The sequence below is a fragment of the Paramisgurnus dabryanus genome, chromosome 5, assembly GCF_030506205.2.
Source record: "Paramisgurnus dabryanus chromosome 5, PD_genome_1.1, whole genome shotgun sequence".
In the NCBI taxonomy this organism is placed as follows: Eukaryota; Metazoa; Chordata; class Actinopteri; order Cypriniformes; family Cobitidae; genus Paramisgurnus; species Paramisgurnus dabryanus.
This window is the reverse complement of record NC_133341.1, coordinates 13,409,532-13,426,148: the sequence shown is the minus strand read 5'-3', so window position 1 is coordinate 13,426,148 and position 16,617 is coordinate 13,409,532. Positions and strand designations below refer to the sequence as shown.

General features: G+C 35.3%; 3 protein-coding genes across 10 annotated transcripts in view; 2 read left to right on the top strand and 1 right to left on the bottom strand.

Annotated features, from left to right (window-relative positions):
- Window positions 1-4,904, top strand: part of LOC135748734 (uncharacterized) — a 29,058-nt gene extending 24,154 nt beyond the window's left edge. For 3 of the 7 annotated variants that reach the window (XM_073814635.1, XM_073814633.1, XM_073814634.1), the window contains 4 exons: window positions 230-430; window positions 533-726; window positions 4,247-4,324; window positions 4,412-4,900. In XM_073814635.1, coding sequence (XP_073670736.1) covers window positions 230-430; window positions 533-726; window positions 4,247-4,297 — 446 coding nt within the window. In that variant the 3' untranslated portion in view covers window positions 4,298-4,324; window positions 4,412-4,900. Of the gene's footprint in view, window positions 1-229; window positions 431-532; window positions 727-4,246; window positions 4,325-4,411 lie in introns of those variants that run through there. The other 4 variants (XM_073814638.1, XR_012336695.1, XM_073814637.1 and 1 more) reach the window with 4 other exon arrangements.
- znhit1 (zinc finger, HIT-type containing 1) overlaps window positions 1-16,617 on the bottom strand; it is a 299,763-nt gene that overhangs the window by 196,041 nt on the left and 87,105 nt on the right. The window lies entirely within an intron of this gene.
- Window positions 5,249-14,941, top strand: LOC135748577 (uncharacterized). Its single transcript, XM_065266798.2, has 7 exons — window positions 5,249-5,391; window positions 10,091-10,183; window positions 10,447-10,501; window positions 12,844-13,044; window positions 13,149-13,342; window positions 14,260-14,347; window positions 14,542-14,941. The coding sequence occupies exons 2-7, from the start codon at window positions 10,154-10,156 to the stop codon at window positions 14,601-14,603; spliced, it is 630 nt and encodes a 209-aa protein (XP_065122870.2). The 5' UTR covers window positions 5,249-5,391; window positions 10,091-10,153; the 3' UTR covers window positions 14,604-14,941.

Here is a 16,617-nt window from a genome sequence, read left to right as displayed (position 1 = left end):
CATGACTGTGTGTGTTTGTCAATGTCGCTGCTAATAATAGAGTCTTTTAGTCCAATAGAAGAGAGCAGTAAAATTAAACAGAAGGTACTAGAGTCATTACATTTCTTATTTTCATTTTAACAGTTTCTGACAAAAGTTCAGTTTTTATTCATATTCCTTAAAATCACAACAAAGAACCTTTCTAATTCTGGGATTAAAAACTAATACATTATATTTTTTTACATTGAAGGGAACAACTACTACATAATTCAGTCTGGGAACTCACGCAATGCACACACAAAGATTTTAAAAAATCTCCATGAACATGTACCTGGTATGACAGAGGTGAATAAAGTGGATGAGTGTGATATGATTCTGGTTTTCTGCCCTATTGTTTCACGGGCAGGAACTGACATTGATGCTGCACTGTATCAACTTAATAACTGTTCAGGTATCTTCAAACTTAAAAAAAAGTTGGTGTAAATATATATATAAACTATAAGTACACATAACATTATCACATTTTTGACAAACTTATTATATCTTTAAACAGAATCCAAACCAGCTGTTTTCATGGTGCTCCATCATACATTTGACCGAGAGAAAGTTTTACCAGACAGCAGCAGTTTTATAACCAGAGGAAACACACTCACTGTGAACTTTCTGTTCCACGAAGACGTGGGTTTACATAAATGTAATATGAACAAGGCGGCACAGGCCAAAATTATTCAGTATTTAAACCGTCAGGTACAGTATTGTCTGACCTTTTTTTTAGCTTCATTGATATCTGTGTTAGATCAAATTATTTAGACATTATTACAATACAACCCTTTCTCTGCAGGAATGAATAGTAATATTAATGCTTGTAACTTAAAGATGAATGAACAGTTAAAACTTTTTAAACATTAGCCATTACTTACTGTTCTGTCTCTTTAATGAAGATGAGGGCTTACTGGCATGTGACATGAATAATGTGGAACTGTACAAAATTATTCAGTATTTAAAACATCAGGGGCCCTATTTTAACGATCTGAAACGCAAGTGCGAAGCGCAACGCGCAAGTGAGTTTGTGGGCGGATCTTGGGCGCTGTTGCTATTTTCCCGGCGTGAGAAATAACTCTTGCGCCGGGCGCAAATCAATAAGGGGTTGGTCTGAAGTAGGTTCATTATTCATAGGTGTGGTTTGGGCGTGACGTCAAATAAACCAATCAGAACGCTATCCAACATTCCCTTTAAACGCAAGGGCGCAAGTTCCATGGCGGGTTTCTATTATTATGACGGATTTACCAGGCGCACGCCAGGAGCGGTTCACAGCCGAGGAGACCGACGTTCTTGTAAGAGCAGTCAAAGACAGAGAAGTTATTTTGTATGGGGATAGGAAAAACCCTCCCAAATCAGCGTAGGTTAAACAGGCGTGAGAGGAAATAGCCACAGTCTCATCAGCTGGCATATCGTTGCGCCAAGCGCTACAATGATGTCAGGAGACGGGGGAATCCCAAGCTTGCCAGCATAAATCGGGCACGCTGTGTAACGGGAGGTGGATCTGCCTCTACACAGACGCCAGCAGAGGACATCGCTGGGTCCACCCTCACCGCTGAAAGGGTTTGGGGGCTTTGAAATGGGACCCAAGAAACTCAAGCAAGGTCCAACCCCAAAGTACTCTTACAAATCAAGTTCACATACATTAAGGTTTCTTGTGAAAACATTTTAATTATTATTTACATAAAATAAACGTAATACAGCCACGCAACAAACTTATGAAAATATTTTAATCGTTATTTGCATGAGAATTTTTTAACGCAGCCACACAATAAATAAAAACTATTACCACAATGCTCACCACTATGATTTCCCTTATCTCATGTGTTAATATTTTTTATTGTAACAATTTATGATTTGCAAAAATAACTGTTGCATCTGTGTAGATCAGATGCAAAGTGTATGGGTGTTTTGCACGCTATACATTATGGTCAAGCATGCGCCCTTAAAATAGCATAATGAACAACGCGCAACGCGCCACTGACTTTAAGGGCCCTATTTTAACGATCTGAAACGCAAGTGCGAAGCGCAACGCGCAAGTGAGTTTGTGGGCGGATCTTGGGCGCTGTTGCTATTTTCCCGGCGTGAGAAATAACTCTTGCGCCGGGCGCAAATCAATAAGGGGTTGATCTGAAGTAGGTTCATTATTCATAGGTGTGGTTTGGGCGTAACGTCAAATAAACCAATCAGAACGCTATCCAACATTCCCTTTAAACGCAAGGGCGCAAGTTCCATGGCGGGTTGCTATTATTATGACGGATTTACCAGGCGCACGCCAGGAGCGGTTCACAGCCGAGGAGACCGACGTCCTTGTACGGGGGAATCCCAAGCTTGCTAGCATAAATCGGGCACGCCGTGTAACGGGAGGTGGATCTGCCTCAGGACCTGACGCCAGCAGAGGACATCGCTGCGTCCACCCTCACCGCTGAAAGGGTTTGGGGGCTTTGAAATCGGACCCAAGAAATGCAAGGTCCAACCCCAAAGTAGACTAACAAATCAAGTTCATATATATTAAGGTTTCTTATGAAAACATTTAAATGATTATTTACATAAAATAAACGAAATACAGCCACACAACAAACTTATGAAAATATTTTAATCGTTATTTGCATGAGAATTTTTTAACGCAGCCACACAATAAATAAAAACTATCACCACAATGCTCACCACTATGATTCCCCTTATCTCGTGTATTAATATTTTTAGTGTAACAATTTATGATTTGCAAAAATAACTGTTGCATCTGTAGATTAGATGCAAAGTGTATGCGCGTTGTGCAAGCTATACATTATGGTCAAGCATAAACTTTTTTTTCTGGTCAGTGGCGCAATTGTTTTTTGAAACTGCAAAATAGCATCAGGGATGGTTTGCGCCGGAACACGCCTCTTTTTTTGCGCTGAACCGCCCAGGGAGCGCAAGTTCATTCCCTAGTTTGTAGACGTGCGTCTGTGGAGGGAAAAACCCGCTGTGCGCCGTTGCAAAATACGAATGATACATGCGTCACTGACAAAGTCAATTGCGCTGGGTGCAAGATAGGGCCCTAAACTTTTTTTCTGGTCAGTGGCGCAATTGTTTTTTGAAACTGCAAAATAGCATCAGGGATGGTTTGCGCCGGAACACGCCTGTTTTTTTTGCGCTGAACCGCCCAGGGAGCGCAAGTTCATTCCCTAGTTTGTCGACGTGCGTTTGTGGAGGGAAAAACCCGCTGTGCGCCGGAGCAAAATACGAATGATACATGCGTCACTGACAAAGTCAATTGCGCTGGGTGCAAGATAGGGCCCCAGGTGTCATTTTCTATCTTTAATTAAATTTGAATGTAAAAGATTATGCTAACACAACTTATACAGAGAAATAATTACAGTAAGTGAGTATAACAATCCCTTTAAGAGGAAGCAGAAATCATGAGCAAAGTCCAACATGTCTAATATAATTTTAGACATCAGCCTTTATAGACTGTTTGTGATGATGATGTTTAAACACATTGCTCAGGCATAGAGTCTGTCTCTTGCTGTTTTTGTTTAGGCATCTATTTTTCCAACAAATATTTGTCTGGGTAGTAGCATAAAAATTCTTAAAGACCAAGATGCAATGTAGTAAAGTGCCTGAAGATGGAAGATAATTTTACATAATAATCAACATCCTATTAGAAAATAAACGTAAACATTGATTGAGTTGGCATCTTGCTATGCTAGCAATTACGTGTATTCACTCTCTCACCTTGAACTAAGTCTTGAAGGGGACATTACCCAAGACTTTTTTAAAATGTAAAATAAATCTTTGGTGTTCCCAGAGTACGTTTGTGAAGTTCTAGCTCAAAATACCATATAGATATTTTTTTATAGCATGTTTAAATGGCCACTTTGTAGGTGTGATCAGAAATGTGACACTTTTGGGTGTGCCTTTTTAAATGCAAATGAGCTGATCTCTGCACCAAATGGCAGTGCCGTGGTTGGTTAGTGCAGATTAAGAGGCTGTATTATCCCCTTCTGACATCACTAGGGGACCCAATTATATCACTTGAATAAAGTCATATTTTCATGATATGTCCCCTTTAAATTCTTGTAACATGTATAAATACAGTTATTATTACCTGCCATTAGCACTGAATGCATAAAATGTAATACGCTTTTTACTCAATGGTAAGCAGTCAATCATGATATGTTTCTTGAATGGCATTAGCCTACTATTACATCATAACCTGTTCACTCTCTTCACTTTCTTTCATCAGAACACAGGATGGTATAGAAAGAGTTATGCGGATAAAGATAGCAATGTTTAAAAACTGGAAATGAAAAACTAAAGGCTGGTGAGTATGATATTTCAGAAATGAGATTATATCAATAAACTCATGGGTTTAAGATTAACATATTACATTTTTTATTATTTCTCACAGATCTGTAAAAATGGCTATGAGATCTGACTTAAACAAATGCAGAGAATGTACAATAACTATAGATTTCTGAAATTATCAATTCAACTTGTTGATGTTGGTAGAGCATTGCCATGTATTCTGTATGTATACAATTTGTATTGTGGTTATATGCACCAACAAAATGTAGAACATAATGTACAAAGAGACTAATTGTGCTACATTGCCAATAGCATACTGTACATCAAAACTGTGATATAACTACATACAATCGAAACTTAATTGTGATTTCTATTATTTATGGATGTGTATAAAATAATTATAAGCATGTGAATCTTTGCTGTGAATGTGTTGATCTCTTTTTTGGTGGGTTTAATCAACCCTTGTGATTGTAAATATTTGCCATATGCCATTGCTGTGGATGACTACACAGAATGCACGTTCAACCACAGAAAATGGATTGTTATTACATGTAATGTTAGGCTAAACATAACGTAATTAAAAATAAATTACAAATAAAAAAGTGTCCGTTCCATTTCATCAACAATAAACATCTTATTTATTCAAAGAACCTAAACGCATAAACGGCTTCTTGAAAGTTATGATAATGTTTGCCTTTTAAAAATACTCTGAACTGTACCCTGCTATTTGTAGTTCTTCCTGTAATACTCATCATTCTATTAATGGGTTAAAGAACTACAATACCCATTTATTCTTTCCACAAACGATACCGCATTTCACACTACTGCTAGTTTTCTTTTTCGTGATAAATAAGAGAAAATCATTATCAGCGATTTTAGTTTACATGTTTTTTTTTTTGTTTTTTTGTTTTTTTGTCTATCAAACACATATTACGAGAAAACGGCATCAGGGAAAGCGCGAACCGTTCGAAAGAGCCAGAATGAATCAGAATGAATGTGAAAGTGAAAGTGTAATAGCACAAAATATTTAAAACGAACGTAAAACGTTTTATTCTCCCAGAGACACCGTGAAGAACGAGAACGGTAAGTGGAATCGATGCAGCTCCAACCACAGACAAGTGTGACTGCGTTTGTGTGTGCTTCTTTTAATCTGTAAATAAAAACACAAGCTAGAATCTATGTTCATGAAACGGGTTGCAATGCTTTTCAGTACTATTTCGTTTTGGCAAGTAAAGAAAGTGATTAAAATGTTTAAAGCATGGATGGTCAGATCCTGAGTCGTTATGTTCCGTTTTTGACTACCTGTCAGGATCTGACCATCCATGACATATACCTTCGAAAGGTTTAACCTCCCTACCGAACGAGAGCTTAATAGTAAACTGCCATGGCTTGCACATCGAGGCGTGACTATGCATATTTCTTTTTGGCATGCACAGATAATAATAAACTCTTGCAAACAAATTAAACCTGTGCAAAGAATGAAGGCAACGAACTGTCATAGCTTGCAAAAAAGTTACTTCCGTAACATGTTAGTATGTGCCAGTACTTGCATACTCTTTTGCTACTCACTAAATATAGGCCTCTATACTTTATCATCACAAGAACAGTGGATAACCTACTTTTAGGACAGGCATAGTATGATGAGGCAAACTGGGATGCAGTATAGAATAATACAGACAGTCATTTTTTTCAAAGAACCTCTGTGAAACATACAGTAGGCTACACAGGAACTTGAACTTTTGCACAGTTCATGCATTTATGCATTTTGACTGTAATTGCCTAAATTACAAAAATATTTTCAAAATGTTGTAAAATAATACCCCTGCTTGTTTATAGAGAACCAGCCAACATGCAGTGTAACTTATCTAAATAATGGAAGATTAGTTATTTTATATAGTAGTATGTCATACTTAAAAACTCATCATTAGCAGGTGTCTAATTGATTTTTTTTTATGTTTACTTTTAAAATATTTAGAAGTGGCATAGCCAAAGTATTATTTTATAGGCCTACTGTATATAGTCATTGTACACTGTAAAAAAACACAAGCAAATGCATGGCAGCACAGGGTTCCAAACGTTTGCCATAATGAATATAACGTTAAAACATAATGAACCGAAGTAACATTTTTACGCAGCAACATGAAAAATGGTAGATTTACCATTACTTTACAAAGCATGTTTTGACTGTATATCATGGTTATTTAACAGATTTTGACTGTAAATTAAAGTAACATGTGCTGACCAATATTAAAAAAAAAAAAACTCTTATGAACATTATTATGAGCAATTTGATTTTGATTATGGTTTACAGGTGTAATTTTACATTTAGCCAATATAATTTCTGTGCAGTTTTAATGCTGTTAACTTATAGGAGCAGTTTAGCAGAAAGGTCTTATCCTAGTCCCAGACTAAAATGCATGTTTAAGCTTCCTTAATTTAAAAACACCATGTACTGACATATATCAGTGACATTGTTTTGTCTCAATATGCATACCAGTATTGTTTTTTTGTAAGGTTTGTTTGTAAAAACTACTTAAATGTTCTAATATATCTTAGGCCTAGTTCTGAATTAATTTAAACCTTGTCTGGGAAACTGCCACATAGTGTGTCATGCAAATAATAAGGTCACACAAAAAATCATTACAATAATCAGTAATACTTTTCCCTGGCATTTTTCTTGCTTTAAAGTATCAATATATTCTAACGCCATAAAACATTTAATAAGAAATAATTAAAACATTTAAACTAAAAAAGCAGTTCAAAATACCGTGCTAGACAACTCAACACATTAAGGACATAAACTTTTTATTACAATGCTTATATACTACATTACAAAGAAATATAAATATAAAGATACATATCCTAGAAATCATTGACAATAAAATTCATTTTAGCATTGCATTAAAAGTCTTCCACACACTACAGTTTGGACAGAACAATGTTTACAACTCCAGTTCATTTTGCATCTTGGTGCCTTTAAATTTTTTTTATATTTCATTCATATCAAGTTATACCCTTATCACATATCGATTTAACATTATGTCGGACCATGTTTATTATTCTTTTCTGTAACTATTACACAAAAACAACTGAGCCAAGTATAACATTCAACAACAACTGACATATATACATGACAAGAACCAATCACAAAGCAGAGGCAATCAATAACCATGACAACAAACAGGCAGTGGGTGAAGTATCAATGAATTTCCATTGCAACAAACAAGGGCACAGAATGGTAGGAACACTGATCTATATAAATGACTGGATTGCGCATGACGTCACAATTGGGAAGCCACCGCGCCGCCATATTGGTATGCACAAACATTAAATTAATAGGAAGTTATCAGATTTGAATATTTTTTTCAGTCTCCGTTTTTATATATGAAGTCTCCCTGTACATTAATACAATGCAAATGTCCTATACATAGTTATTTATTGAAAGTCCAAAAAGGCCACAGCATTGGTTTTATTAATGACAAAAGAAACATTCTCATTTTGAAATCTAAATAAATAATCATGCTTTAAGTACTGTTTGTGCATGCAATAATTTGCTGTTTTTGTAATTATTTTATGTTATCCAGTATTGTATTTGTTCATACAGTAAAATGCGTTAACGATTATGGCATGTATTTTGAAATGGTTAAGATAACATTTTAAACAGTGATTAAACTAACAGTTGATTCAGCAATATAAAAACAACATTGAATTTCGAATTGTGTAATTACAACAGAATGCAGCAGCCACGCTCACCTTAACATTTTCTATAAATCCCTTATCCTGCCCGATTAAAACATAGACATTGCAAATAACATCAAAAGTAACAATTAATTTACGTACACATATCCTAAAAAGTAATCTTTTGTGACTGATATGCTGTAAACCATATGAATTTTAGATCATGATTTTGAAAGTAAGTCAATGATGCCCTCTGCCGGTTGAGCATAGTAAGATCTCGAACTCTGCGGTGGCTTCACCTCTCGCTGTTATGTTTAGCGCTCTATGCGCAATCCAGTCACTTATATTATGTCAGTGGGTAGGAAAAGCATAAGGGAACAATGACCTTCAAAATAAGAGCATGGGACAAGGGAAACACAAGGACAAGATCATGACTTTTTCTTTAGTTATTCTTGCATTTCTTAAACACAACATTTTATGATGCATTAAATATGTACTGTAATTGCACTTACCAAATTGTATGATGGCCTGTGATGTCTCATTTCCTCAGCCAGGGATGTTTAGTGATGTGGTTCGAAACCACCAAATATGTAAATTCCTATAAATGGAGGGAACCAAATAATACATCTTATCCACCCACCAATGAAGTTCAACATGTATTTAAGCGTCTTCAATAGTACAGGCAGTAGCGCATAAGGCTCGTAGATCTGTCTTTGATGTGATGCCCCTGGTTCGAATCCAGCTTTTGCCATGCTTGGATCACATATCACATCAAACAACATTTATTTTCAATAAAAAAGTTCAAAAAGTGGAAATAAAGTGCATAATGAGTGTATTTATTAGGTAGGGTTAGGGGTCAATGTAGAGGGTAATTTTATTTTCTCAGTAATGCAGCATCCATAATTTTAATATAATCATTAACCCTTTGTTAATTTTTTGCATTCTGTTAATGTACAAAAATACTTAAAAGGATAGTTCGGCCAAAAATTATATTAAACCCATGATTTACTCACCCCGAAGCTGTCCGAGATGCATACGTCCATCATTTTTCAGACGATGACATTTTCAGTTATTTTAGAAAATGTTTTAGATCTTTCAGTTAATCAAATGTGAAGTTATGGGGTCCACGACCTTCAAGTCCAAAAAGTTTGCATTCATCCTGCACAAAATAAATCCAAACGGCTCCACGATGATAAACAAAGTCCTTCTGAGGGTAATCCGCTCAGTTTCGTTGTGGAAATATCCACATTTAAAACTTTATAAACCAAAATAACTCGCATCCGGTAATGCCGCCATCTTAGTCGCATCTGCATTCAGGATGAGAGCTTACGTAGCGTAAGGAGGCTACTCTGCTGCTGCTCTGTGCCCCCGCCCTCCGAATTTGTCATATGTCACTAAGAAAAGTGGGTACACTACGCTAATACTCTCTCCTGAATACAGAGGAGTCTAAGATGGCGGCGCTACCGGAAGGTAGTTATTTTGGTTTATAAAGTTTTAAATATGGATATTTCTACAACAGCACCGCGCGGATTACCCTCAGAAGACCTTTGTTTATCATCCTGGAGCCGTTTGGATTTATTTTGTGAAGGATGGATGCAAATTTTTTGGACTTGAAGGACGTGGACCCCGTAACTTCATTTAATTAACTGAAAGATCTAAAACATTTTCTAAAATAACTGAAAATGTGTTTGTCTGAAAAACGATGGACATATGCATCTCGGACAGCTTGGGGGTGAGTAAATCATGGGTTTAATATCATTTTTTGCTGAACTATCCCTTTAAGTGCCAGTATCTGCCAATATAGCATCTAATTAGCAATTGCAAAGAACAGACATTTACATGGTGTAAATACAATATATCACTATTTGCACATGTACTGTACTGTAGCTGCTGCCTAATTCAACTTGAAAAATGTAGGCTATATTTGGTGTCAATGTATGCATTTATGAAGAATTTTGCAGTTTTTATGAAAATGTGATATTATTATTTTTTCTGTAAAAATACATTTATTTTTTTAAGGTCAATAAATTTCAGCTCAATTTATTCGGATAATAATATATGTTTTCTTCTCCTCTCAAAAATATTTTATACAATTCTGTGGCAGCGACTCGAGGAACTACTAAGGCGAAGCAGTCTGTTCAGGAAACTTTTCGATTTCTACAGTACAATGGCTTTTCATCTAGTTAGAAGAGTAATGGTAAGAAACTGACTACAGTTTAGTTTTTTAAGCAAAAATTAACTGAATAGAAGTGGTAAGCTTAGTTCTGACAGGAAGATTTACAGGTTTGTTAAGTCATCCTAAGTCATTCATGAACCCTTACATCTAATCAAAATGCAGACCCACCTTTAGAGGTCTTTCTACCCATAGTCCTTTAAGCTATGTAAACACCAATAGATGTTGTTAACTGTATTAGTATATGCTGGTGAATTAATAACTCTACAATATCTATTTGTCTACAGAATTCTGTATTTTATGTTATACACAGGATGGCTTTCCTGTTCAACATGGTTAAAGGTAAATACACGACATGAAACTGCACTCTAGTAAATATTGGACAGTACACATGCTGGGCTAACTTGACCCAATCAAGTTGGGTTGTTAATTTTAACCTAGCAAATGGGTTGTTTTTTACCCAAAGGATGGTTTCATTTTATTTTTAAACACTTGGTTAATTTTGCTTTATAAATAGGTTAATATAATTTTTTATTTAATCTTGATTTTATTTTGTTACGTTATTGCAGATGTCAAATACACCACATAAAAAATTACCAACATGGTAACCTCTTTACTTTTTTATTAATAACATAACAGGTGCTATAATACTCATTATATTTTCTTTAATACAGTTTATCTCAATTAAACATACATAAGAACTTAGAATACAACGTAATCACAATAAAAAAAAAAACATTTATAAAAACTTATTTCACCAGAAAAAAAATTATAATTTTAATTTACCCTTTTAAAAAGTGCTGACTGGAGTCTAGGCTGGTGATAGTCCAAAATGCCCACGACAGGCAACTTAACATGCGCAATGATATTATGCACTGCCCGAAAACAGTCCCCTGCTATTAAATGATACTAAGGGGACTATTTTTGGCTGCTGCATGATATCATTACGCCTCCTGCAGCCGTGTTACGGCAGCGTGTCCGAACCAACTTAGTTTATGCGCCAAGCGCATGGCCTAAAAGGGTTGTTCCTATTGTCGTAATGAGTAATGGGAGTATTTTGGGCGCAACGTGCAATAAACCAATGAGGGTCTCAGCTCTCATTCCCTTTAAAAGCCAGTTTCGCCTGGTGCCATGCCTAATCCCTATTTAGAAAGCGGAATTTATAAACTGAAAAACTAAGCAGAGGAAGAAGACCACCAGTTTAAGATTAATGTTAAAACATTGTGTTGTTTTTATTTGTATTGAATTTTTTTTTTATTAAAACCTTTAAAAGCCATTTTCTTCAGTCATGGAAGTAAAAATAGCAGGCTTTTATTGATGTTAATGTTTTGATATCCTACATAATCATTGTAATATCATAAAATAATTTGCAAATATGCAAGAAAAGGTTTGTACTCTAAAAAACTTTATTTGTAACAAACAGGAGATAAGGTATTTACAAACCTGCGGAGAGCCTTTAGCACTCTTCTTACCATATCCACAGGTACAAAGTCATCATATACAATAAATCCATTTGATAGTATTTAAAAAAACATTTAAAAATAGATGCATGTTTAAAGCAAAGCATTTATTTACAGGCTACAGGTGAAGCAGCACCTTCTAACGTCCCATTGGTCCTCATTTATGTCCAAATGACTCAATAATAATCTTTTACATTTTAATCATTGGATTTTTCGTATTTAAAAGCATTTTTGTGCTTTTAATCAATGGTCAATGGCGTAGTCTATTTTAGTTGCCAACAATGCGCTTGAACACACCTCTTTTTTAGACCAGAACGCCCATGGGCGCAAAATTGGGCGCAAATGCATTGGCTATTTAAACAACGTTGCGCTAAACGTGAAAATGATAATTATGCCGGCCCGGGTTGAAACTAGCAAAAGACAATTGCGTCACGCATTGCGCTGCATTGCGCCGGGTATGATAGGGCCCCATCTTAGTTATTAATAGAAGGACTTTTTGTGAAACCACCTGTGAAAACCTACCTAAAGTATTTTTCTGATTTATTGTTTTTACACAAATCATTTTATGAAGTTTATTTAACCAAGTTCGGGAGGAGCATGGTCATGTGATCCAACCAATCAGTGCAAAGAGGTGCCTATAAATGGCAGTCCCTCACCTCTGTCCCCTGACAGATTTTTTGCAGCATCCCTCCTCCACCCCATCACCTCACTCTCATCTAGATTCATTTATCACAGTTAAAGAGAGGGGAGAACTCTGGGTTCGGGCTAAAATTCCGAGCTCGGACCCCTCTCCTCGGACAGCACGCCAAATATGCTTTACATCATTCTCTATCGATTACATGTTAATGCGAACTCGTGAAACATAATGTAAAAAAAAACATTTGGTAAAAATTGATTTGTAAAAATTGATACCTTTAATATTGACTAAGACCATGACCAAGATTAAAATCATTGTGGAATTAATGGTTGAACTTTTATCCTTGTTATCTTAAAATTGGATTTAGACCTCAGCTTGGTTTTCACAGGCAGAGTCACATTTATTATTTTATTTAATTACTTAAGAATAAGTGCATATGTAGCTTGTCTTGAAAGTCACATTAAATCTTACATTTCATCAGTGTTTTTCAGTTTCAACACTTCTCATCTATCTCATCTCATTTTATATTGCAAACAACCACCTCCAGACTGAAAACTAATTCACTTTGTTTTCTTTTCACCTTAAAGGAAACAAGTACTACGTAATTCAACCTGGGAACTTGTGCGGTGCAAACCATGGGATTATAAAGTCTCTCCGTAAATGTGTACCAAGTTTGACAGAGGTGAAAAAAGTGGATGAGTGTGATATGATTCTGGTTTTCTGCCCTATTGTTTCACGGGCAGGAACTGACATTGATGCTGCACTGTATCAACTTAATAACTGTTCAGGTATCTTCAAACTTAAAAAAAAGTTGGTGTAAATATATATATATAAACTATAAGTACACATAACATTACCACATTTTTGACAAACTTATTATATCTTTAAACAGAATCCAAACCAGCTGTTTTCATGGTGCTCCATCACACATTTGACCGAGAGAAAGTTTTACCAGACAGCAGCAGTTTTATAACCAGAGGAAACACGCTCACTGTGAACTTTCTGTTCCACGAAGACGTGGGGTTACTTGAATGTAATATGAATAAGGCGGCACAGGCCAAAATTATTCAGTATTTAAACCGTCAGGTACAGTATGGTCTGACCTCTTTTTTTTACCTTCATTGGAATCTGTGTGAGATCAAATTATTTAGAGATTATTACATAGCTAATACAACCCTTTCACTGCAGGAATGAATAGTAATATTAATGCTTGTAACTTAAAGATGAATTAACAGTTAAAACTTTTTAAACATCAGCCATTACTTACTGTTCTGTCCTTCTCCATTTTTCCATTTTATCTACACTGTAAAAAAATTCCGTAGAAATTGCAGCTGGGTTGCCGGTAATTTACCGTAGATTTACATTTATGTTATTTACTGGCAAGAGTTTGTTCAAAGTTAAATGAACATTAAACATTTACAAGTCTTTGTCTTTACAGAGTAAAACTAAAAAAACAGCAGCAAGCAAAACATTCTGGGAAACAAAATCTGAAGCAAAAAACAGAAAAAGGTTGATGATGATTTCTGATTCCCAGAATGCTTTGCATGAGGCTGTTATTGTATAGTTTTATTCTGTGAAGATAAAGACTTGTTAATATTTAAAATTTATTTAACTTTAAACAAACTCTTGCCAGTAAATAACATAAATGTAAATCTACGGTAAATTACCGGCAACCCAGCTGCAATAACATTGAAATTTCTACGGAATTTTTTTACAGTGTAAGCATATTTTTCTAATTACAGTATTTAATACAATATAAATATAACTTATACTGCATCTGAACTCTGAATTGTTTTGTCTCTCTTGCTGTAATACTCACTGTGTGTGGGTTTTATATATTAATCACAGAACTTGAAATCCTTAAAAGTGATTGAGGGGAATCAGTGGCTAATAAATCTGTACTTTTTTACTTAGCTTTGAAAGACTGGTGTGACTCAATTAATATTGTATATACAGTATGATTATGTCTTAATACGTGGGTAATAATTCTGTTCTTTTCTTAGATACAATTTAAAAAGACATTCAAAGCAATCATGCTGTTTATTGCTGTGACACCTTTTTTGTACTATTTCCTATGGAGCCCTAAAATAGGTAAGAAAATGTGACTACAGTAACTGTTCAGTGGAAAGGCATAATAAAGTCTACAATTCAGTGGAAAGTTAATAAGATGATTTAAAAAAATTTACATTTGGAAGCAGTTTCTTCTGACAGCATGCATAAACTAGTTGTCAATAAGAAAATTAGTAACTTTTAACTGAAGTCAAATTCTGCCTTTTGTTCCACAGATGTCTATGAATTCAGAGGACTATCAGATCAGACTTCAAAAGGTGCAGAGAATGCTTCATGAAAATCAATACTATAAATGGATCAAACCACTCAAAATGATGTACACAGGCAGAGTGTTGTAGTCTTGTGGCTATAATAATGTATGTGCAGTATATATATATAGTTGTGTTGCTACATAACCAGCATGAACATGGATATTAAAGAGACACTCCCCTTTTTTTGTTGAAAATATGCTCATTTTCCAGCTATTTTAAAAAAAGTGGAGTGTCCCTTTAAGACATACTGATTATAGCATGACAATTCAACAGTCCCCAGGTTGTACTTTCAGGGGTATCAAACTATAACATATCCATGTATTTCTTTATCCTTGTACTCAGGCAGGAACTTGATGAATTGTTAATAAATGATTAAATAAATGTAATGTTAATTGTGAGTGTGTTTGTCAAAATTATTATTCGTTCTGAGAATTTCTTAAGAAATCTAAAATATTGTATGCCTTTACAAAAACATTTGAGATGGGATAAACTGATAGCATAGGGGTGAGCGGGGCATAGGTTGTGTAAGAACATACCCAGCCTGGTCTCACTGTTAATACGTTGTATTTACACGTAACTTTAAAAAAAAAAAAAAACATATTTTTTGTACGTTTAAATAGATGCAGAAACATACAATGTAGACGTATTTACAACATTTAAAGGTAGCATTATTGCTTTTTTACAGCTAAAAAACATAAAACATTTACGTATCTTTCATTCCATAAAGATTGCTCTATAATTTCCCTTTAACCATTTATTGATACTGTTAACCCTACCCCAAACCTTACCCTAAACCCAAACCTTACCCTAAATCCAAACCCTACCCTAAACCCAAACCTTTTTTATACAAAATGTTTAAATACGTAATGTATTCTTTTTACATTATGCAATGAAAATGACAGATATGCTTAGGAACATTTAGTAACAATATAGCATTTAAAATATATTTTAATCCAGTACAGTCCTACGCAAATCAGTTTATTAAAATCATGTAACGTTATTGTTACAAAAAAGCATAACAGACAGAGAAGTGTAATCACAACAACTACAACAAACACACATATTGTAGGCAACAGTTTAGTTCCTGTGATTGGTGATGTAGACAAGACCGACATTATTATAATTCCTCCCACTTTGACTCACAGCCTCTCAAATATATTTTAAACATGGTAAGGAGCATCGCATTTCCAGCTGAGGTATTCAGGCCAATCACAATGTATAGATTAGCTTGCCAATCAGTGACACGGCGCTTTTCAAATCGTTGTAGTTTTGTACAAAATGCATGTGTTTCAGGAAGAGAGTGAAATCTGGAGTAACAAAATACGGTATATGAAACATAATGTGTTTTTGAACCACAAACCACACGGACACATTGTATGTATAATACAAACACACAAAATAACGTTGTTTTTAGCAATTAAATAGGTGCCCTTTAATGATCACCTTAGGACGTTCCTGTTGGTTGTGATAGTTATCGAATATTTCTCTCCCAAACCAAAAAAAGTGTATATTTCACATTGGCAGATTTTAGAAAGACCATATGATGATCTTGCCTAATTGGATGGAGCAATAACCAGTGTGAAGGAGGTGATGACCCAATGACGGGCAAGATTTTCCATGTGGCCAGAGGGAGGGCAACCTAAGGCAGGGCATCATCACAACACCTGCCCAAATATTAAAGGAGGTGTAATTTTTATGAATGGAGTGGATGTGATGCTTCTCTTGGGTTTTTGATAATAAAAGACATCTGTTTAAACATCATCCAATCAGTTGGGTGAGCACACAGTTTGGTATCACGGTAGTCGGATTATATTAATCTGATCCTTCGTTTGGGCACACAGCTGGTGACAGGGGTCATTTCTGTATTAGACTTAATTTACATTTAAAAGGAAATACACCATTAGCATGAGGGGTGTGTAAAAAGGTTGGAAACTGTATAAAGTAGTAGTAGTTGTAGCCTTTATTTTCACTGGTCACAAGTACCAGCGAAATTAGCCATCAACCTGTCCATAATACAATATGGGGGGGGGGGGGGCAGGA